The sequence below is a fragment of the Apodemus sylvaticus genome, chromosome 3 (genome assembly GCF_947179515.1).
Source record: "Apodemus sylvaticus chromosome 3, mApoSyl1.1, whole genome shotgun sequence".
Classification (NCBI taxonomy): domain Eukaryota; kingdom Metazoa; phylum Chordata; class Mammalia; order Rodentia; family Muridae; genus Apodemus; species Apodemus sylvaticus.
This window is the reverse complement of record NC_067474.1, coordinates 70,424,365-70,447,071: the sequence shown is the minus strand read 5'-3', so window position 1 is coordinate 70,447,071 and position 22,707 is coordinate 70,424,365. Positions and strand designations below refer to the sequence as shown.

The 22,707-nt window shown below is 43.0% G+C and overlaps 1 protein-coding gene across 1 annotated transcript in view; it reads left to right on the top strand.

Moving 5' to 3' along the window:
• Elp1 (elongator acetyltransferase complex subunit 1) overlaps positions 1-22,707 on the top strand; it is a 54,512-nt gene that overhangs the window by 22,724 nt on the left and 9,081 nt on the right. Inside the window, exons 14-32 of the mRNA XM_052176517.1 lie at positions 1,649-1,834; positions 3,336-3,442; positions 4,003-4,106; positions 6,169-6,222; positions 6,312-6,417; positions 7,622-7,737; positions 8,071-8,144; positions 8,382-8,460; positions 8,547-8,626; positions 9,793-9,930; positions 10,028-10,113; positions 10,629-10,777; positions 11,633-11,756; positions 12,093-12,190; positions 13,910-14,111; positions 15,257-15,318; positions 19,251-19,313; positions 19,802-19,862; positions 22,246-22,359. Coding sequence (XP_052032477.1) covers positions 1,649-1,834; positions 3,336-3,442; positions 4,003-4,106; positions 6,169-6,222; positions 6,312-6,417; positions 7,622-7,737; positions 8,071-8,144; positions 8,382-8,460; positions 8,547-8,626; positions 9,793-9,930; positions 10,028-10,113; positions 10,629-10,777; positions 11,633-11,756; positions 12,093-12,190; positions 13,910-14,111; positions 15,257-15,318; positions 19,251-19,313; positions 19,802-19,862; positions 22,246-22,359 — 2,003 coding nt within the window. The remainder of the gene's footprint in view (positions 1-1,648; positions 1,835-3,335; positions 3,443-4,002; positions 4,107-6,168; positions 6,223-6,311; positions 6,418-7,621; positions 7,738-8,070; positions 8,145-8,381; positions 8,461-8,546; positions 8,627-9,792; positions 9,931-10,027; positions 10,114-10,628; positions 10,778-11,632; positions 11,757-12,092; positions 12,191-13,909; positions 14,112-15,256; positions 15,319-19,250; positions 19,314-19,801; positions 19,863-22,245; positions 22,360-22,707) is intronic.

Below are 22,707 nucleotides of genomic sequence, written 5' to 3'. Positions count from 1 at the left end.
GACATGAGTTTGGTTCCCAGAAACTACATAAAAAAAGGCCAGGCTTGGTGGCATGTGCATGTAAATGCGAGTGCTGGGTAGGGTCTATTCTAGGAAGGAAAGAGGGTCTATTCTGATGGGTAAGCTTGACGCCAGTGAGAGATCCTGACTCAGAGGAGATGAATGGTGTCGTTGAGGATAAGTTGTCCCCTAGCTTGCAGTGAACACTCGGGGCAGATAGACACATAAAAATAGCAGCCCCAGTTCCTCGGTACACATAGAATCGTACTCCTTTCTTTTCTTTTCTTCCTTCTTTCTATCTTAACCCTTCCTTCCTTCCTTCTTCCTTCCTTCCTTCCTTCCTTCCTTCCTTCCTTCCTTCATTCATTCATTCATTTATTTTTGTGGTTTTCACATGCAGTAATGTGACCCTATGTGATCCTAACCCACAGTTCACACAGTTGTGGGTTATAATATATTTTTAAAAAATGAAGAGGAAGAAAATCTTAGTCGTTCAGAAAAGATATCCTAAGTATACACGTCTTCATTTTGATCCTTAGGATAGAACTGGTTGGGATTGGGAAAATATTGGGAGAAAGCTGGTGAGAAGCAGAGCCGGGATGCGTGTGTGGTGAGGGCTCTGGCCAAGCTGTGTGCAGTGGAGACAGTGTTGAGGGAGAGCTGGCTGAGAGGCAGATCATGCTCTGGACCAGCTTCTTAAGTGGCTACTGCTGATTTGCCACTGGACCCCAAGGATAGGATTTCCCTTCATTAGATGACAAAATAGTGCCTAGATCAGGCAAGTGTTGGAAGCAAGGAGGCTGTCCCCACCTTATTAGTTGTTTTCATGAAAGGTGCCCAGTGAAGGGTCCCGACTCCTGAGGCTGGCCTCTGGCATCTGGTTTGAGTGTTGAGTGTTGGGAGGGCTCTGTGGTTCATTAGTTTAGGCACAAGAGTGGGGAGTTTTCTTACATAGTTATTTTCAGAAAGATGCTCTTCAAGTTTAAAGATCTTAGGGTATGTGAAGGTTGATTTAGAATAATCTGTTGTTCTCCAGTCAGACAAACATTGTTTTAGAGGGTTCTGATATTTGGTATTAGCATGCTTTTTTTCCTTATTCTTGAGACTTTCATGCATGTATTCAATGACATATTCATATCTATCTCCCATTTCCCTTCTCCAACTCCTACTTTGCCTTTCCCACCCCAAACTTAATCCTATTTCTTTTTTTGTAAATAATTTACTTTGTGCTGTCCATATATGTATGAGTATGGAACTATTCACTGGACTGTGGGATTCCTTCCTGTTGGAACATCCTCAAAAGAGAAACTCCAGTGACTCCACAGCAAGACGGGGGTGTGGATGCCTATACAGGTCCCCAGTGCTGCTGTGAACTTAGGATTGCGTCAGCCATGTCTTGTTCAGAGGACAATATTATTCGACAGCATTTTTCCTACCCACCAGCGCTGTTCTGTCTCCTTGTCCACTGCCCTTAAATATCAGGGAATTTTATGGGTGGTAGTTGATACAGATGTTCAGGGCTGGAGCTCAGGTTTGGTTTCTGCAAATAATAATGACTTTATATTCTTCCTTTTAAAGGAAAGGTCTTAGAAGTTTCATGATTTAAAGCTTTATTCTCTGCTTCGATGTTCTTTAATATTTGCAACAGGATTCAGTTTGGGGACAAGGAAGAAGATGAAGAAGTAAACGCACTGCGGTTGAGCTTCCTCACCTGGATTGAAGATGATGCTTTCCTGGCTGTAAGCCACAGTCACTCCAGCCCACAGTCCATCATTCACCGTTTGACTGTGGCCCGCTCTGAGGTGGATGAGGAGCAAGGACAGCTGGATGTCAGGTGTCACGGTTCATCCATGTGTTCAGTTTGTGGAATTGGAAATGCAGTTATCCATTGTGTGTATGAACACAGGGCAGGATTAGGGAGGAGAAGCAACTTCCTGGTTAGACACAGCAAGAGGCCTAGATATAGTTTTGAGCCATGTTTAAACAGTAGATCAATCTGTTCAAGTAGTGAAAAGGAGTCTAAATGCTGTCAGGTATGCAAAACAGTACAAGCTGTCATAAGTATTAGAATTGATTTTAATAGGTAATCACTGTGGTCAAGTCTCCTGGCCAATGTATTAAAGAAAGTTTATCTACATAATACATTTTTTGTTGTTGTTGTTTGGATTTGGTTTTTTTGAGACAGGGTTTCTCTGTATAGCCCTGGCTGTCCTGGAACACTCTGTAGACCATACTGGCCTACACTGCCTCGAACTCAGAAATCCGCCTGCCTCTGACTCCCAGAGTGCTGGGATTACAGGGGTGCGCCACCACCGCCTGGCATTACATAATACATTTTAAGTATTTTTAAGTAGTGACATTAAACTTGGCACTCATTTTCTGTGTGTGTGGCTTCATTTGCCACTAGAAAGCGTCTTTCTTTTCTGGTTCCCCATTCCCTAGGCCTGAGCTTGTTTGAATCATGACTTTATCTGGGTCTTTAACAGTGTCAGACTACTGAAGAGTCTTCTTTGTCATGCAAGCCCCATGTTGTAGTATAAAGTTTCTGGCAAGCTTTCTAGAGTGTTACAGGCTTCCAGTGGAAGACTGACTGCTTAGTCTTACGCTAATGCTAACCTTTGCATGGATTAGTAATGTTTATGTTTGTTTATGGGTGTAAAGTGTGTGTGGACATCATGTAAATGTGCTGCTCATGAAGGTCAGAAGAAGGCTTTAGATTTCCTGGAACTGGAGTTGGAGATGGTTTTGATCAACCATGTGGGTACTAGGAACAGAACCTAGGTCCTTTGGAATACTATCCAGTGCTCTAAACCTCTGCATTATCTCTCTAGCACCTCTCACTGTTCTTACTTATATAAATTTGAGACAAAGTTTTACTTAATAGTCCAGGCTGGCATTTAATTCACTTTGTAGCCCAAACTCCTCTGGAACTTGGAATTCTCTTGCCTCAGCTTTCTAAGTAGCTGAGCGGTCATAGGGCCCCTGGGCATAGCTGAGGCCGTTTATATATTAAGAGTACATGAGGCAAGCAGTAAACTGTGCTACATTATAATGAGGAGCCCTCGGTCTAGGAGTGCTGTTCCCACAGCTAGACTAGCTTACTGGCTCTGGAAGATTATGTTGGTATCTGGTAACCTTCTTCATCTCTGTCACTATCTGTGATTCTTCCACTGTGTTTGCAAAGTATGTATGTATTACATTGACATAGGCGGTTTGTCTCCAGAAGGTATTGTTAGCTTTCACTATAGCAAAAGCAGAGAAATTCCTCCATTTTTAAAGAAAGGTTATCTCTTCTACTTACCTCCCCTGCTATTTGTATTTGTTTTTTGCTTTAGTTCATCTGTGACAGTGGATGGAGTTGTCATTGGTTTATGTTGCTGTTCTAAGACCAAATCATTAGCAGTACAGCTGGCTGATGGCCAGCTACTCAAGTATCTTTGGGGTGAGTATCAGAATTTTAGGAAAGGAGACTTATAAATAAATAATTCTTGAGACTGTATACTTGTTAATATCTTGTCAACACGGCTTGATTATTGGGGATTTTTTATTTTCAACTTTTTGTTATTATTATTATTATTATTATTTTGAAGTTCATTGACTGCATATAAGAGAAAATGTGCAGTGCTTGTCTTCACAGATCTGAGTTACTTCACTTGATTGTTAGTTTGCTTGCTTGCCATGCCAGGGTTGCAGCCCAGGGCTTCATGCCCACTTGGCAAGCACTGTATAATTGAGTTGCACCTCAACCCAATGACTAAGCCTTCTAATTACCCTAGCATTTGATGCCACAGAATAGATTGGCAGGTTTAGTCTGTTCCTGTTTGGAGCATCCTAATGAGTGCAGAGTAATCCAAATCTCACTCCAAGTGTTTTGGTGTATTCTGGTGCTGGTTTTTCTTTTGGTGGGTGTGGTGGGGATGTTGTTCATTTTGTCTTTTTCAATGCCTCACAGGAAAGAGCTTATGAGCTATTTGTAAACTAAATTTGCCAATCTCACAACAGAGTCACCTTCTCTGGCTGTGGAACCCTGGAAGAACTCTGAAGGATTCCCTGTCCGATTTGCTCATCCATGCACACAGATGGAAGTAGCCACAATTGGAGGAAAGGTGAATAAACATAGGGCAGGGAAACTCATCTTGGAGAATAGTTAGTGACTGAGGGCACTGGGTAGAAAAGTGCGGGTCTTGTAACTGGACCTGGGTCTCCACTAAATCCCAAGGCAGTAACAAGAAGTTATCATCTTCTCTTGACCCCTAACTTCTTCATTTAGAAAAGGGAAAAATCAGTCTTCCAGAGAGGAGAGGCTTGAGGGAGATAATACATGTAATTGGCAGATTTCACCTCTCATTTACAGAATATTCAAAACCTTATGAAATACCCCAGAAAGCACACAATCTGAAGAGTAATATTTGACAGGTTGTCATCACAAATATTAGCGTTTATATTTGAGATGAATTGTAGGATACAGTAGTCAGAAAACAAAGCAACTTTGTCTTAGTTACTTTTCAGTTGCTATGGTAAGACACCATGAAACTTACAAAAGAAAATAGTTAATTCAGAAGCTCACAATTCCATGATCTCATGATGGCGGTATGGAAGTAAGCTGGCAGGTATGGTGCTGGACAGAGGCCGAGAGCGTATCTGCTGAGACAACCACGAAATGGCAGAGTACTAACCGGGAATAGCCGTGGCTTTGGAAACTGCAAAACTTGCCCTTCACTGACACAGCTTGTCAAACAAGGCCACGCCTCCTAATCCTTCTCAAACAGTTCCACCAACTGAGAAGAACCTTGGCCGTTCAAACCACCACACCTTCTTTTAATATAGGTGGACTCCTTCCTTCTGATGGGAGAGTGAAGCAAGGAGCCTTCACTTTTTACAGCCATACATCATAAGTGTATGATGGTAGCAAGCTGGGCAGTGTTTGGGATAACTAGAGTATGACAGCTATGACAGCGATTGTTTCAGAAAGCCTCTCCGGAGGCAGTGCTGTGTGTGTGTGCTGAGACATGGGGAGGGAAGCCGTTCCTAGAAAGGAAGAGCGGCCCTGGGAGAAAGTCCTAGAAACACCCTGAGTTTAGAAAGATGGGCAGAGTAGGCTTGGGCGGCACATAGGAGATGCTGCAGGCCCAGACTTCTGTTGTACATCCTGGCTCAGGTTCTCTGCCTTGAGCTGTGGTCTGTGCTGTCCTTCCCACTTGAGGTGGCACAGAACAGGGGCTGACTTTGTCCCGACCAGGAGTATATTTATACTGTTCAGCAACACTCTTCACTTGGCATAAGTGAACACAAATGTTGGGAGTAACAAGAAATAAGGACTGCTTTGTAGTGAGAGTTTTGTTTTCTTTAAAAACTCAGTTCTGTTATGTGAGTCTGATTTTGATGTGATCCCAGGTATGGGATATGGGGCTGCTTCAGTTTGCCCACAGCAGCCAGCTATGATTGTCTCGTGCTCCAGGGGAAGTGTATTTTTTGCCAGCTGCAGATTGTTTAATTCTGGGAACTGTGAACAGGGAGAGCCCCCAGAGGACTGTGGATGTTGTTGCTGTCTTGTCACTGCTGCCAGTTCCTGCTGTGCATTTGCTGGATTGTTATTGCTGGGCTGCTGGACATTGTGACAACAAAGACTGGACTTGCCCCTAGGCACCCGATGCCCTAATCAGCAGGTCTATGCCCATTTTCCCTCTAACCCTCCTTCTCTCCAACCTGGTGTTGGGGTTGGAAGGGATTAGGATGGAATAAGGGTTGGAGCGATGATAGATGAGTAGAGCCCAGTAGAGTAGAGCGAAAAAGCATGTCGTCACCACCTTTTCTTTTTAATCAGGTAATTAAAAGAGAACGCCCATACTGCCTCCCAAAGGAGATAAATCTTTTGATGTTTTTTAATCATCATGTTCAATATGTGATTCTTGCTGCCCAGAGGAGTAGGCCGCAGCTGAATAGGCCTAGGATGGAAGATCAACAGACTTTTAGGTGAAGTCAGAGAAGGAAATGAAATAGACAATGGTGGTGCATTCACTGTGTGAGGCCCCAGCCTAGCCTTAGCTGTCTGCATCTAGTCCCTATTACAGAGGCTTAGGGAATCAGCACTACAACTCTACAGTAAGACCATAGGTTTAAGACCTTGTGAATCGAGTTGCTTATAATTTCAAATTCATTTCTCTGCAGCAATGTGTCCTTGGTCTGACTGACAGGTGTCGCTTTTTCATCAATGACACTGAGGTATGGAGGCTTGGTTTGGGTTTATCTTTCTCACAGTAATGCTTCCCAGTATGATAGCTAACTTTCCGTGGGCCTGTTGCCTGTTGCAGGTCGCATCAAATATCACGTCATTTGCAGTGTGTGATGACTTTCTACTGGTGACAACCCATTCCCACACCTGCCAGGTTTTCTCCCTAAGTGGTGCCTCACTTAAAAGTAAGCTTTCCTTTACAAAATGGAGGTATCTCCTTCTCAAGCATCTTGAGGTCTTGATGATTTGTAAATTCTTCACCTACTTTCGCTGTTTACCAGAGTCCTTTCTTTGATACTGTGTTTTTTTGTTGTTGTTGTTGTTGTTGTTGTTTTTTTAAGATTTATTTATTTATTTTTTTATTGTATGTGTGTATGCACAGGTGTACCTGCACCTTTGGTGGGTATGTGCCTATGGGTGCAGGTATCCTGGGAAGCTGGAATTACAGGCAGTTGAGAGCTGCCTAATATAGGTATTAGGTTCTGAACTTGAGACCTGGAAGAGCAGTATACACCATTAACCCTTGAGCCACCACCTCTTTCGCCCCTTCAATAAAGATTTTTTTCTAATCCATTGTTTCAGTTTCCAGACACTCCACAAAGGAAATTCTAACACAAGTAACATATTCTAAAAAATTCTTCATGAAGTTTTATTATACAACTCATATACTCTTAAGTTCTTTGAAATGACTTTTCTCAGTGCCTGCCTCCATTGTACTTCTGGAGTAGTATATTACTACTTCTGCTTGGAGTATATTAACACAGATTTTTTTTTTATATTACCCTTCTGTGAAATTTATTCTAAAAGATCAGTTTATTTTATTTGCTGCTGACTTGGAAACAGGAACTCTTTCTGCCTTTAGTATAACCATAATATGAAAGTAATGCTAAGAAATAGAAAAGTCTCTCCAGAGCTGGAAAGATGGCTCAGCGGTTAAGAGCACCGACTGCTCTTCCAGAGGTCCTGAGTTCAATTCCCAGCAACCACATGGTGGCTCACAACCATCTGTAATGGGATCTGATGCCCTCTTCTGGTGTGTCTGAAGACAATTACAGTGTACTCACATACATGAAATAAATGAATCTTAGAGAGAGAGAGAGAGAGAGAGAGAGAGAGAGAGAGAGAGAGAGAGAGAGAGAGAAGGTTCTCCAATCCCTATAGTCCCCAATTGCTTAAGAAGCTATGTGTGAGTGTGCGTGAGTCCTCTGTAAAGAGAGGGTCCTTTCGGGGAGTGAGAGATCACTGGAAGGGCCAGGGATCTTGAGGCTGAGTGGGAGAGCAGAGGAACTTTACGTTAACTGAGTTTCAGATACTGGGCAGCTTCAGCAGCAGCTAACAGAGCATGGTTTTCTGTAGTCATTCTCCAGCCTTAGCCACTGGTGTTTTTAGTGTTACAGGCAGGTCTGAGCGGTAATCATGAGGCCAGTGGAGAAAGTCTGCGGAAAGTGGAAAGGGGTTCACGGATTGTTACAGTTGTTCCCCAGGACCCAAAGCTTATACTGCAGGTAAGCCGACTCTTCAGACTTTCAGTTCACCGCCAGACAGACTACTTACAGGCTGCATTTTAGGCTCTTTTGTACTTTTCAGCCACTAGTATAATCCTCCATACTTGGCTATCTGTTGGCTTTATGCAAAGGAGTGTTGATTGACAGACTCTGATCAATAAGGTTTAAAGGGAAACTTGCTTGAAAGTCAAGATGAATATTGAGCACAAGTGGATTCTGCTAATTGTTCATTTTATACCATTGTGGTGTTTCTAGAAGAGTTAAATAAGTAAGAATTATACCCTGCTGCTTAAATGACTTCAGTTGATTAATGACGCTTTGTTTTATTTTGAGATGCCGAGGGGAAACCTGGAGGTTGTTCATCATCGGGGCTTGGTCATGGCTCAGATTCGGAAGTGGCTGGACAAGTAAGTATTTATTCTCTGTGTGTGTTCAAGTTGTATACTTGAACATTCTAACAGGAAAAGAATGTATCACCTGTTATTTTCATTCTTTCTGTAACTTCAGACTGAAAGTCAGAACTAGTTTGTTAATTGGGCTGTAATTGGATTATAGCCAATCTGTGTTGTAATGAAAATATTTCATTATAGGGAACTTAGTTTTTAATGAAATATGTTTTTTATCTATTTTTCCTGTCCTCACAGACTTATGTTTAAAGAAGCATTTGAATGCATGAGGAAACTGAGAATTAACCTCAATCTGATCCATGATCATAACCCCAAGGTACACTTTGCATTTGACCAGTCCTCTAACTTCTTACTTGTGTGACTGTCATCTAAATTAAAATGCTTGTACACTTTCTTTGATAGGTGTTTCTTGAAAATGTGGAAACCTTCATAAAACAAATAGATTCTGTAAATCATATAAACTTGTTTTTCACAGAACTAAGGTAAGTATTTTGATAATTCATGATTATCACATTTTAAGTATTGTCTCTTGATAAAGAAATCAAACATATATAGCTAAAGAACAAACATCTCTTTGAATAAAATCATTGTAGCACTGAGGGCCCAGGAGGGGTTTTGTGAGCCACCATGTGGTTGCTGGGATTTGAACTCAGGACCTTTGGAAGAGCAGTCAATGCTCTCTGTCAGCCATCTCTCCAGCCCCTGTTTTTTTCTTTTTTCAAAACAAGGTTTCTCTGTGTGGCCCTGGCTATCCTGGAACTCACTCTGTAGGCGGGCCTTGAACTCAGACATCCATTGCCCTACCTGTCTCCTAAGTGCTGGGGTTAAAGGTTTGTGCCACTACGCCAGCTATAGCATCAATCTTAGAACCGAGTTTTAAAGCTCTGATCCTGAATTGTTACTTGACTTGCTTTTAGATTTACCTTTAAAGCTGTTCTTCTCATGAGATTGGAATCTAATATGCTCCTTTCTCTGATGATTTTTCTTCAACCTTTTAATGAAACTTTTTAAAGATAGGAAACATTGACTGTGAGAAAACTTCTAGTGACACTCAGGTTCTGTAGTTCCTGTTGTCCTGTATGTGCCTTTATTGCTAACGATGACCTGTTTTCCTATTTTAGACAGATGTTAAAGAAAATTAGAGACAGCAGTCCTTTAGCTCTGGAAGATCCCCTTGTGTAGCATTGGCTAGATCACCCCCCCACCCCCTACCCCCACCCCAGGGTTTCTCTGTATAGCCCTGGCTGTCCTGGAACTCATTCCATAGACCAGGCTGGCCTCAAACTCAGAAATCCACCTGCCTCTGCCTGTAATCCCAGCACTCTCTTAATATGGGGTAGTTAACTGCTGTAGAATGTCTAGTACTCCGACCAGTGAGTTTTGGCACCTGTTTACACATTATATGATTCAAACCCTATCATATCTCTGATTACTTGGGCACCTTGGTTGTACCCTGTTTTAGGCTAATGTGAGCAAAAATTATGAACATCATTCAGTAAGCCTTTGGTGGATATGTTTGATTCCTCACTACTTGAATAACTTCCAGGTCCCTTTTTATTTACTGTCTCACAAACCTGCCCGTATATATTAGTAGTTGGATCCCCACACTGTTTGGTAAAGTGATCTGTTCATAGACTTTGGTTCTTAGGGAAGAAGATGTCACAAAGACCATGTATCCTCCCCCGGTCACTAAGAGTGTCCAGGTGTCCACACATCCTGAAGGGAAGAAACTTGACCTCATCTGTGACGCTATGAGAGCAGCCATGGAGACCATCAATCCTCGAAAGTGGGTGCTATGTGCTGTTGGCATACACATCCCAGGATGTGAAGGTGTCCGTCCTGTTTATTAGTCTTGTCATTCTGGTTTTCACTTACTACCTCAGGTTCTGTCTGTCAATACTCACATCTCATGTGAAGAAAACAACTCCGGAACTGGAAATTGTGCTGCAGAAAGTGCACGAACTTCAAGGTAAAGACCTGCACAAGACGTGCTTAACTCAGCCTTCGTTGTTGGCAGATGACATAACTGGGTCGTTGCCACTCATGGAGTCAACATAGTCCTCTTTGCTCACCATTTTCAAATGTAAAGATTTTGAGTGCTAAGCATTTATGAATGAATCAAAAGCCTGTGTTCATCTTGTATCCCAATCTGTCAGAAAATCTTACTACTTTGTTTCTGGGTCTGTGGAGTTTCCTCCAAGTGACTCTGTTCTGATGTTCTTTTCTTATTATTTTCTTTATCCCCCCACCCCTCCCAGCCTCCTTTGGTTTTGTATTTTGTAAACTCCTGTAGCCCACTGTGGCTCAACCTTACTATGTAGCTACAGATGACCTTGAACTCCCACTTGAGTGCTGGAATTATAGGAACACACCACCACAGCTGGTTTTATGTGGCTGTAGGAATCAGTCCCACAGCTTCATGTATGCTAGACAAACACTGGACTGACTGAGCTCTGCCCCATGTTCTTTCTTAAACACCGACAGGAAATATTCCCATTGATCCTGAGACTGTGAGTGCAGAGGAGGCTTTGAAATACCTGCTGCTCCTGGTAGATGTTAATGAATTATTTAATCATTCTCTTGGGACCTATGACTTTAATTTAGTCCTCATGGTAGCTGAGAAGTCACAAAAGGTATGTGGACTTGAGCCTTTTTTGCACCATTTTGAAATTGTATTTAATCATCCTAGTGTGGGACCTGTTCTTTCCAGTGGTACTTTATCTCATGCGACAAGTGGGTGGGATTTGAGTCTCCAGCACTGCTACTGCTAATCCCCAATGTCTCTATAGCTCTATATGTATTCACTTGTCTTTGAGACGGCCTCTCTCACTGACCTGGGACTCACTAAGTAGACTAGGTTGGCTAGCTGGCCAGCAGGCCTCAGGGGTCTGACTGTCCATTTCCCTTGTGCCAGAATAACAGGCCCATGCCTGGCTTTTTATGTGGGTTCTGAGGATGTAACTGAAGGTTCTTGTGTTACAGTAAGCTGTATCCCTGGCCCAGAAAGCTGCGCTTTAGGAAGAAGAATCAACTTGCTAGGTGTGGTACAGAGCAAGAGGTGGTAGGGCCTCATAGGCTTGTATCCGTCTCAGGACATTTTACCTTTGTTTTGATGTGTGCTACAGTACTAGCATGGTATGCCGTGTCATTGAGGACACCGAGAGTTAGGCTTGTCTCTCTTATGGGCGACTTAGGTTCACTGGTGACCGTCACTTAGACTATAGATTGTTGTTTACCGTGTCAGCCTGTGTGCAAAGAGCTGAGGCTGTTGTGAAATGTAGAGGTTAGTCATTATTCCAAGTTTAATTAAACTAATAACACCAAAATATAACACACCAAAAATACTCTTTTTTCCTAAAACTTTGATTCTATGTATTATGTGATATATAATTGATGTATAATATACATTTAAAATTATACTGCTCCATACTATTGCCTTAATTATAATTTATATTATGTAAATATTACAAGTAATAACTTTTTCCTAGGATCCTAAGGAATATCTTCCATTTCTTAATACACTAAAGAAAATGGAAACTAATTACCAGCGGTTCACTATAGACAAGTACTTGAAACGATATGAAAAGGCTATTGGACACCTCAGCAAGTGTGGTAAGGGTTTTTGTTTTTGTTATTTAGTTTGGGTTGTATTTTTTGGGTTTTTTTTTTTTTTTTTTTTTTTTTTTTTTTTTTTTTTGGAGACTGTGTGTGTTGGGGGGTGGGCATTGGCTGTCCTCCAAGATGTGCCTGCCTCTGCCTCCTGAGTGCTGGGCTTGTGCCACCACCTGGCTTCTGGTAAATTATTTATCTTTTAATGTTCATTACTGCTTCAGGTCTTCTTTAAACCTAGATTATAAGATAAGATACAAAAAGTTCTACATCAATGTTGCTTAGGAAACATAGGTGTAAGTGAAAGCTATTATACATCCAAAATCTGATTTTTTTCAGGACCTGAGTATTTCACAGAATGCTTAAATTTGATAAAAGATAAAAACTTGTATAAAGAAGCTCTGAAGTTGTATCGGCCAGACTCACAACAGTACCAGGTATGTGGTGGGCTAAATGAGACCCCCGATTTTGCTTTGGGCATTAGTTGGGAAGTGAGGACATCTTGAGTCCAAACACTGTCCTTTCCTACAATCTGTCAGCCTCATCTTAAACTTTTTAGCAGAAAATTAGCCAGGACAGCAGTGTTTCCGGAGTTCCAGAGGTGGATTGGTTTGTGTAAACAGCTCTTTAGGTTTTCGTGGGTACCATGGACTTTGCTTCTAAGTCAGTGTATTATCTGATCCTCCTTGTGACCTGACAGGGTGATGTTCCCAGGTTACAGATAAGGCCACAACTCACATAAATGTCCAGAGCTGCATAGTGGCTTGTGGCTCTGTGGCCATCCATTCGTCACTCTTCTGCATGTAACCCCATTACCATTCTCATTTGTCTGAAAATGACACACACATTCTTCTAGCTTGCTTCCTAGTGCTATGATAAAACACTGGCCAAAAGCAGCCTGAGGAGGAAGGGCCATGGAAGCAGGAAGTGAATGCAGCAGGGACCGTGGAGGAACGCTGCTTGCCGGCTTGCTCTGGGGCTCGTCTTCGGCTCCTGCTTACATAGCCCATGCTGGTGTACCCAGTGCTAACCCAGTGGTTCCTTCTACGGCTCTTAGCAATCAAGAAAACGCCACACTGGCAGCCTCAGGGCACTCTGATGAAAGCAGTTCTTCAATTGAGGTTTTCTCTTCCAGGTGCTTTGACAACCAAGGGTGGCTATCAAACATGTCTCTGTAATCTAGTCTCTGCCATTTGCTTATTATTATTGCTATAATTATCATTGTTCTTATTTATGTACATGTGCCTGTTTTTCTGTTTTTGGACTGGATTCATTCAGCTGCCCACAGAGGCCAGAAACAGGTGTTGGCTCCCCTGACACCTGCCTGACACCGTGGTAGGAACTGAACCTGGGTTCTCTGCAAGAGCATCAAGTGCTCTTAACCTCTGGGACATCTCTCCAACCTCCCCCCCATGCCGTCTTCTTTAGCACCACTTTCTGGCGTTCTCCATATTCCCAGTTAACTGTAGATTGTTCCCCAGTTGTGTTGAATGATGACCTGCCAGCTCTCTATTGCGTTCCTTCTTGAATCCACCCATCCATGGACATTACCCATGGAAGCCATTCGTGGATTAGGGGCCAGTTAAACTGCTAACTTGCTACTTTGTCTCTCTGCCAGGCTATGGCTTTCAGAAGGGCAAGGACTGTGTTGTATTCCTGTGTTTCTGCTTCACCCCAAGCTGCCTCAGAGCTCTGGTTTTCTTCCTTCCCTCAGCCCCAGTAACATTAACCTCATTATTCCTAAAACCTGCTGTGTACATTCTTGTCACATAACCCTTATTTGCTCTCTCCAGACTCTTCACATAGCTTCATTCCCTTGTAGTCTTTAGAGGTGGCAAACTTCCATTATTCCCTATCATTTATCTTCCTCTGCCATTTATTATAGACTATACTGTGTTAGCCATGTAGGCAAAGGCTTCATGCACTGTTTTTAAATTTTGTGTGTGTGTTGTGGGACAGAGTGGCTGTTACTCCTACCACCAGAATGATACATATGTAGGTACTGAGTGTATGTTGAGTGAGTAAATACTATGCCTTCAGAAGGGGATTGAGTAGAAAAAGGAAGAGGCTCAAGAGTGGTGACTAGAGTTGCCTACACTGGAAATATAAAGAAACTATTAACCCATTTCTGTATCAATCTCTATATTTTGTCGCAGGCGATCAGCGTTGCTTACGGCGAGCACCTGATGCAGGAGCACCAGTACGAGCCAGCAGGTCTTGTGTTTGCCCGCTGTGGGGCCCAGGAGAAGGCGCTTAAAGCCTTTTTGGCTTGTGGCAGCTGGCAGCAGGCCCTCTGTGTGGCTGCCCAACTTCAGATGGCCAAAGACAAGGTGGCTGGCCTTGCTAGAACACTGGCAGGTAAGCAGGGCCATGTTCTGTTTATTCTTCAAAAGGTTTGTGTTTGTTGTTTTGTTTGGTAATTTTGTAAATACGTTTAGGGCAGCATTCCTGAGACAGACTCATTCTAGCTCTTTTAAACAGCAAGAGTCCCACTGCTATAAGCACCTCCAAATGCACTAGCATATTAACGAAAGCAGTTTACCTCTCTGACCTGGGTGTGCTGGGTACATGTGGCTTTGTAAGCCCTTAAAATGAAATTGTGGCTGCAAATGTCCTTGAAGTTACACTGTCTTGTCTAGTCCACCCTACTCACTGACCCTTTGATATTATGGCCACATGTAACAGTGTAGCTGTGTTGGCCCTTCAAGAAGGTAATGATGAAGTTTTGGAAATGGAGCTATTCTGGTGTAGCCAATACATGGTTGAAAACCATAGTAGCAGTTGCCAGAACTGGTGTGGACAAGACCACAGATACAAACAGAAAGCAGAGGCCGCTGAGTGGCTCTGGGCTGAGGGATTTCCTGAAGTGGAGGCTGGGCCAGCACTTCCAACCTCTGAGAGAGTGCTACATGGCTGGTCATGTTTCGTGCAGGTGGCAGGTATAGGTGCTTAGTGAATACGATGTCTTGTAGCCTTTGAGAAGAAAGGTGCTCAGAACTGGGGTGAATTTCCCTTGTTCATATAAAGACCATAATGGGCTGTCCCAAGTATGTGCAGCAAGTCACTCACTTTGAACTTGGCCGTATTGGGCTTTGACCTGGTCAGGGGAGCCCGTGGGCTGTGCCACCGTGCGTTTGTTTTGTTACTCACCTGGATATCTTGTAAGATTCCATCCTAAGGCAGGAAGGGGTTAGGGCCTGAAACACTGTTCTATTCTCAGAGGTCAGAAATGCTAGTGATTGTCAAATCCTGTGATTAATTTAGATTCCTTTCTTAGGCAGGCTAGCACGTCTCTGTAATCCTAGGGGCACCACAGCTGAACATTTCCTGCTTCAGGCTGGCACCTAGAGCACATAGTTAGACTGTGGATAGGAGTGTGCTTCATGTTGGGTCAACACCTATGTCCTCACAAAGACTCAGAAGCTTTTAGTCTGGTGCATTGTAGGGACAGAAGTAGAAGCCAGTTTCCTTTCCCTGCCAAGTCCTTGCCACTGTCTTTTCAGGAAAACTGGTGGAGCAGAGGAGACATTGTGAGGCAGCAACAGTCCTCGAACAGTACGCCCAGGTGAGCTGCTCCCTGACACCACATCAACCCGAGACTTTCCTGTACCTGCTTGCTGATGGTGAAAACTGAAGGAATTGTGCTAATGGTTAGCTCTTGAGGCGGGGTTGATTCTAAAGGATCCATTTGCTGACTTGCCTCGACAATCTCAGGCTGGTGTGTCTCTAAGTACAGACTCTTTACCCTGCATACAGATCTGAAAAGCCTCCAGATCTGCAGTGTTCGAGAACTGATAGGGATGCCACAGACTTGAAAGCCTGTTCCTGTCCACGTGACAGGTTGTGTTCAAGTGTAGGGTCATTTGGGTATGGAGTGTGCATAGGAAATACAAATGAGTTTTTTGCTTAACTTCCCTTCTATTCCCCAAGATAATGTATTGTATATGTGCAGATATTCTAAAATCTGAAAAGAAAATCCCCAAGCACTTGAGGTCCTGAGCTCATGTACATTCTCTGCTGTAGTGTGTGCTCGTGACCTCACTAGTAGAAAGCAGACAGCTTCCTGTGTTAACTTTGGCAAAGAAGTAGTAAGCCCCAGGGCCTTAGGTTTCAAACCAGGACAAGTGACTAAGGTGCGAGGTTCTCCCTACAATCCCTCAGCCCTGCCTGTTACAGGGTCCTACTGGCTGGCATTCCCCACCCCCTGCCCTAAACTCTCCTGCCCAGGGCTCTAGGCTGCTCTTCCCTATATAATCCAACCATTTTGGTTACCCACTCTCTTTGTAAATTGGGTTTCAGCCCCAAATGAATGAAAAAAGAAAAGAAAGGCCATGACTGCTCTTAGGTATGATGGAGGAAAAGTTTAAAGAAGATGTTTGGGAGAGCATAGCCAGAGGAAGGGACATCTGGGACAGGTCAGAGTGGACATGACCGGAAGATGAGTTGTGCCATGTGCGGAGAGTGGGGAGGGAACGAGTGGGGAACCCAGGTGCACTGGCTGGAAGCCCAATGATACAAAAAGATCCTGTAACGAGAGTGGTTGGATTATATAGGGAGGAACAGCCCAGCCCCCTGGACAGCCAGGGGGAACCCTGTAACAGGTAGAGACAGGGATTGTAGGGAGGGGACCTTGTAGCAGGTAGAGACAGGGATTGTAGGGAGAACCTGGCATACAGGTCTGCTTTTGATGTTAAGTAGGCACCTCTGTCATTTGTATCAGTTTGAAACCTAACATTTAGAAGACAGTCCATTATGCAGGGCGTACTTTCTTGCTTTTTATTACCCTTCTGTATATTAAAAATGTTTCTTTTTAACCAAGGCAGCTTGGAGGTTTCTAATGTTTTGGTGGATTGTATGTGAAATTTTGGTCGAATTACAAAATGTATAATGACAGTATTAAGGCTGTACTGACATTGACAACAGGCCACTGGGACACAGGCACATAGTGGGTAGACACCAAGGATTGTTGCTTTGTTCCGTTTTGAGTTTTTGTTTTGTTTTGCTGGGGGTTTTTTTGTTTTGTTTTGTTTTTGGTGATGGTGGTGATGGTGGTGGTGGTGGTGGTGGTGGTGGTGGTGGTGGTGGTGTTTTTTGAGACAGTTTCCCTATGCAGCCTTGACTGTCCTGGAACTCACTCTGTAGAACAGGCTGGCCTTGAACTCACAGAAATTCACCTACCTCTGCCTCCTGAGTGCCAGGATTAAAGATACTGCACCTCCATCACCAACTCAGAGAAGGCTTTCCTTGTTTTGTTTGTTTTTACATGTGAATGCATGCAAATGCACATTTGTGTGCACTTATTTGGCAATCAGAGGACGGCATTCAGGGTGTTCTCTCTTTCCACCATGGGTCCCAGGGGAACAAAATAAGGTGGCCAGGCTTATGAGGAAAGTAGCATTATTATTCATTCATCATTCATTTGTTCGTTCATTCATTCATTCATTCTTCTGAAACAGGATCTCAGCATACCCTATGCTGGCCTTGAGTTCCTGATTCTTGTGCCTCTAACTCCAAAGTGCTGGGATTACAAGCATAAACCACTGCACCTAGCTTATGAGTTTTACAGTTGTCACTACTTGTATTAGGATTCTTGCGAGAAGCCATGCAGTGGTGATACACGCCTTTAATCCCAGCACTTGGGAAGCAGAGGAAGGCGGATTTCTGAGTTCAAGGCTAGCCTGGTCTACAGAGTGAGTTCCAGGACAGCCAGGGCTATACAGAGAAACCCTGTCTTCCCTATCTGCCCACTCGGGGCTGGATTGTGTACATGCTTGTGGGAACGTATAGCTTGTCAGTCCTTATGACTGTGGAGCAAGCCCCCTTAACCACTGATCCATCTCTCCAACTGCTTCATTTCTAGCTTAAGCAAATATTAATGTCATATTTTTTCTTACACACTATTTCGGCTACATTTTGCTGCTTCTTGTATGTTATGCCTCTGTTCTCTAATTTCCCTTGTGATTTCTTCATTGACCCATGAATTGTTTCAAAATGTGTAATTTAACTTGCAGGTACTTTGGAAATTTCCAGTTTTTTTACTTTCTGTTGTGATTTTATACTTAAAAAAATACCGGATGGGCCAAAATGTGGTCACATGTAGAGAAAGTAGTGTGCGTGCGTGCGTGCGGTGTGATGGAGTGCTCTCTGGGTTACAATGGGTGGTCAGGTGCTTGTGCAGTGTGGCCTTTTCTGTTCTTATTGATTCTTGTAATTCTCTGGGATGCTGGGAGAAAAAAAAATCTGTTTAGATTTTCCATGTTTTTGCCTTTCTGCAAGTGTTTGCCTCCTACATTTTCAAGCTCTGGTATAGGTAGATGCCCGCCCATGGTCCTGCCAGTTTCCATCCTCTTCACTGGCTGGTCTTCCTTCCATCCCTCATTCTGACGTTGTCGTGGTATACTGGGAATCCAGCTATTCCAGCTTTTTAAAACCACGGCATGCTTCTTCATTGTTTCAATCCATCTCTACAGCTTCATGTTTAGGTTTAGATTTTGCCCACTAAGCTGTGGCCCCATCCAGGCTCAGCCCTTGTCATGAATGTGTCATCATACTCTGCTGTTGGTAATTACGTGCCCCTCATCATGCTTGCTCTGTGATTTACAGTGCACGAGTCACAAACTAGCATACCATTCCACATGCAGGGTAAGCATCCCAACAAGGGCACCTTCCATTTCTCCTGCCTCTCCTTAGTGGGACAATGCTTTAACTACATATATTACAAATTCTGTAGTTTGTTACTACTTTTGCTTTTAGTGATTTGGAAAATTTCAAATGACACAAATGTATATGTCACTTTTTCCCTTTCAAGAGAAGCTAGAAATGTGGACTTTTATTTGATATTTTCTGAGCTTTAAGAAACTTGAAGGCACTCAAAATATATCCTCAGCCTAATGGTAAGAGCTGAAAGGCAAAGCACTTATGGAAGCTGGGCTAACCCTATTCATAACTGTGGCGGTGTGCTAGACCCCACACCAAGATCAGCAGTTAAAACCAGATCTATAAACTGGCCTTCATAGAAACTAAGAATTATCAAGAATGTACAAAGACAGCTTATAGAAGAAAATATTTTCAAAGCATTTATCTGATAGTGATTTAATACCTTAGAATATATGAAGAACTATAATTCAACAAGAAACAAGCAAGCCAACCAAGAAATTACTGTTTAGTTCAATATACTTTTTAGGGTATGGTATTATTTCCAGTTACACTTGGCAGTGATTTTGGGAAAACACCATTTTGACAAGCTTGTCTTATGTTTTTGATAACCAAGGATATAACAAAAACATGTTTGTGATCACTCAGAGGATTAACTCCTCCACCCTTTGTCTTTTATATCAGTGTTTATGGAGATTAGTATCTTGTAGGTACTGGGCCAGGCAAGATGCGGAGAACTGGAGCTATGAAAGCTTGCCTATCCTGGGGAGGTGGAGGGACTCCGTGTGGTGGCTTCTGGTGCTGCTGTGTTCACCAGTACTCTTCCTTTCCTTCCCTTGTCAGGATTATGAAGAAGCTGTGCTCCTGCTGCTAGAAGGATCTGCCTGGGAAGAAGCTCTGAGGCTGGTAAGGGAGGCTTTTGAATGCTGCTGTGTGCTGGGAGTGCTGGGAGAGGGCAGCCAAGGACACTTAGAGTTCCTTGTCTTCTGAGTAAGTGAAGTCAAATAGAAATGCTGAGTTCCCAATCCTAACCACAAGCAGTGTCTCCAAAGCCATTTAAAAACCAGGAGGTAGTGGTACACTCCTGAATCTCCACCCTCTGGAGGCAGAAACATGTAGATGTCCGTGATCTTGAGGCCACCCTGTCTGCAGACTTCCAGGGCGTCCAGGACTATGCAGAGAAAGCCTGTCTCGAAAAAACAAAATAATAATACAGCAACAATAAATACAACTCCATCCCTTGTAATTGTGCCTTTATATGTAACATACTTGGAATTCAACTTAGGAAGCTTGTTCCTCAGGAAAATTTCCAGATCTCTCTAATAGTCTCTGTCTTAACTCTCTGTTGGGTAAAAGTGTTCCTGTCCTAACAGGCTGCATTTTTTCCCTCTTAGGTATACAAGTATGACAGAGTGGATATTATAGAAACCAGCGTAAAGCCTTCCATTTTAGAAGGTGAGGAGTACATTTACGTAGTGTTCTCTTTTAGAACTATTAAGAAAGGGGAAAGATATAGATCAGGTATGGCTCCTTATAGTATTGCATTTTAATATGTTCTGCTGACTTCATCAGAGTCTTTAAGAATATTGTAAACTGTAAGATGATGGCATTGACAATATTTGAATGTTGAAAGCTGTGATACAATATGTTTCAGTCATTGTAATACATGGATTTGGGTTTAGGGCAGGCCTGACTCTTTCAGCTTTAGTGTTCCTTGCCCTCAGTAGCCTGACTCTGCCCGTAGGGTACTGGCACTGAGATGGGTTACATGCTGGTGGTGCTGGCACTGAGATGGGTCACGTGCTGGTGCTGGTGGTTGCGGGGGAATCTTTGTGTTTCGGATAGTTAGTAGGCTTGGATATACAATATATTATATAGTAATATTTTATCAGTGGCCACTTTCCTGTTTTTATTCCTTTATTTTTATTAACAGATAAGTGCCTACCAATAATTTCATTTCAGTTTCTATAGAAGTTGCAGGGTGTGTTTTGTGTGTGTATGTGTGTGTGTGTGTGTGTGTGTAATCATAAACATTTTTATAGAGAAACGGGAAGTAAAAAGTACAGTAAAATGCTACTTATGGGTAAATCTAGGTGAAGGATTTACGCGTGTTTGGGGCTATTAGAACTCTTCGAGATAAGCTAAAACATATTTGTGAATAAGGTATGTGGCTCCAGAGAAGACTATTATTACCTAACAGCTGCAGAATATCTGGTCTCTGGACCCTTAGGAGCAACGTGGAAAGGAGCATTGGTTTCACATATGGAGTCTTAGGGAGTCTGTGTTGGCTTTAGTGCTGCCCTGTGAGCAGGGCTGCCTGGTGAGCACATTTGTGTGGACTCACATTCTTACCCTTCCTGGTTCTGATTACAACTCGTGCGTACTTTGTACGGTTTGCCATCCCAGACTGAGGATAGAACGCATCCTCCCTGACCCTGTGCCCTCAGCCGGGCTGCTCTACCACTGACCAAAGACTTGGGAATGAGTAGGGCAGGTGGCACACATCTTTGATCCCAGCACCAGTGAGGCTGAGACAAGCAGATCTCTGAATTTTAGAACAGCCAGGACTAGAGCAAGTTCCAGGACAGCCAGGGCTATGCAGAGAGACCCTGTCTCAAAAAAATCAAAGAAAAATAAGCAAAAAAAGTTGGAAATGCTGATACTTCTTCTGCATAAGCCTAATAAGAGCATGCTTTATTTGTATTTTCTTATATCCTGCTAATGCCGTCTTTCCACTGAACAGTGAGTTTAGAAACCATTAGACGTTTCTGTTCCACACTCAGAGCCACGTGCGTGGGTGTTCCAGAAGAAGCAGTCATCTCTCTCCATCCCGCCTGTTAGCAGCTCCCTTCATTTTTCCTTTGTTTGCTTTTTTCATTTTAGATTAGGTATCAAGTCTTAACTGATATGATTTGTAAGTTTAGTGGTAGAGAGTATACTGGTGTGGTATTGTGATCGGTCTTTGCAGGTGTCAAAGCAGACAGTAGCTGCCAAGAATTTAATTACTAAGCTCAGGTTGATCTCATCAACTTTGATCAAACCTGGGGAAGTCAGATGCCAGGGGGTTTATTGCCAGTATATTTAAACACAATATAATTTGGAAAAAAAGTTTTCTGATGTAATACAATCTTCAATGCACAAAGAAGTATGATTATGTTGAAACTCAACTCAGGGTACTTGTCATTTCTTCTAAGAAGATAGGTTCTGGAGATAGTCTACTATATTAGCTTAAGGACCTAAGGAAGGATCTGGCCTAGTCTCTATCATATAGATAATATGGAGGTCATTTGGGATATTAGCCACCTATAGTCATGATTGGGGAAGCCTGGGGGAGCCTCTGGCTATGCAGGTAATGTAAAGGTCATTTAGACTATTATGTATCTCCAGTTCTGTTTGGGACAGCCACTGGCTATGCAGTTAATGTAAAGGTCTTTAGATTACTAGCCACCTCTCTGGACCCGGATGTAGGAACTTGATATGGCCTGGCCCAACAGATAATGCAGATCACCAGATTATTAATCACCTCCAGTTCCCAGCTTTCTGGATGGAAGCACAAGTTTTATATTTTTCCATTGCAAAGAATCCTGCATGTTTCACATTCCTGGTTTCCCTGGAAATATGTGGGCACAAGAATTTTCATGCTTCCAACAGAATTGATGAACTCTGAGATCTAGGATCTCCAACTCATTAATGGAGGAATTAAAAATCTTGGTTGGTAGACCTGAATACATCTTTTATTACTGAATTTTAGCTTTGCTTTGTCACATCCCACTTACTTAAGTTTCATCTCTTTGCTTAAATAACCATGCTCAAGGTATTTTTCATTCTGCATCCTCAGCCCAAAAAAATTACATGGACTTTCTGGACTCTCAGACAGCCACATTCATTCGCCATAAAAACCGCTTACAGGTGGTCCGAGAGCTCAAGAGCCAAGCACCACAGGTCCATGTGGGTGAGTGCCTCCAAACAGTACCCCGCTGATGCTGTGCTGTGTGGAAGTCCGGCCCCGGTGTGTGTTGTCTGCTGCTTGCCTGTTGATTGTTCTCTGAGACAGTCAGCTTATGAAGAGACAGGGTTTGTTTGGGCATGTGGTCTTGAAGTGGAAGAGCAGGGCATCAACACTTCGGGCCAGCATGGGCTTGACTTTTGGGGAGGGTACTGTGACAGAAAGTACAAGTGTAAGTACCAAGAAGTACATGTGAAGGACAGTGAGGGCACCACCAATTTCAGTGCAGGGATCCCACAAGCACCAGGACTCAGTGACTGAGAACACCATCAGTCCCCTGCTTTCATCACTGTC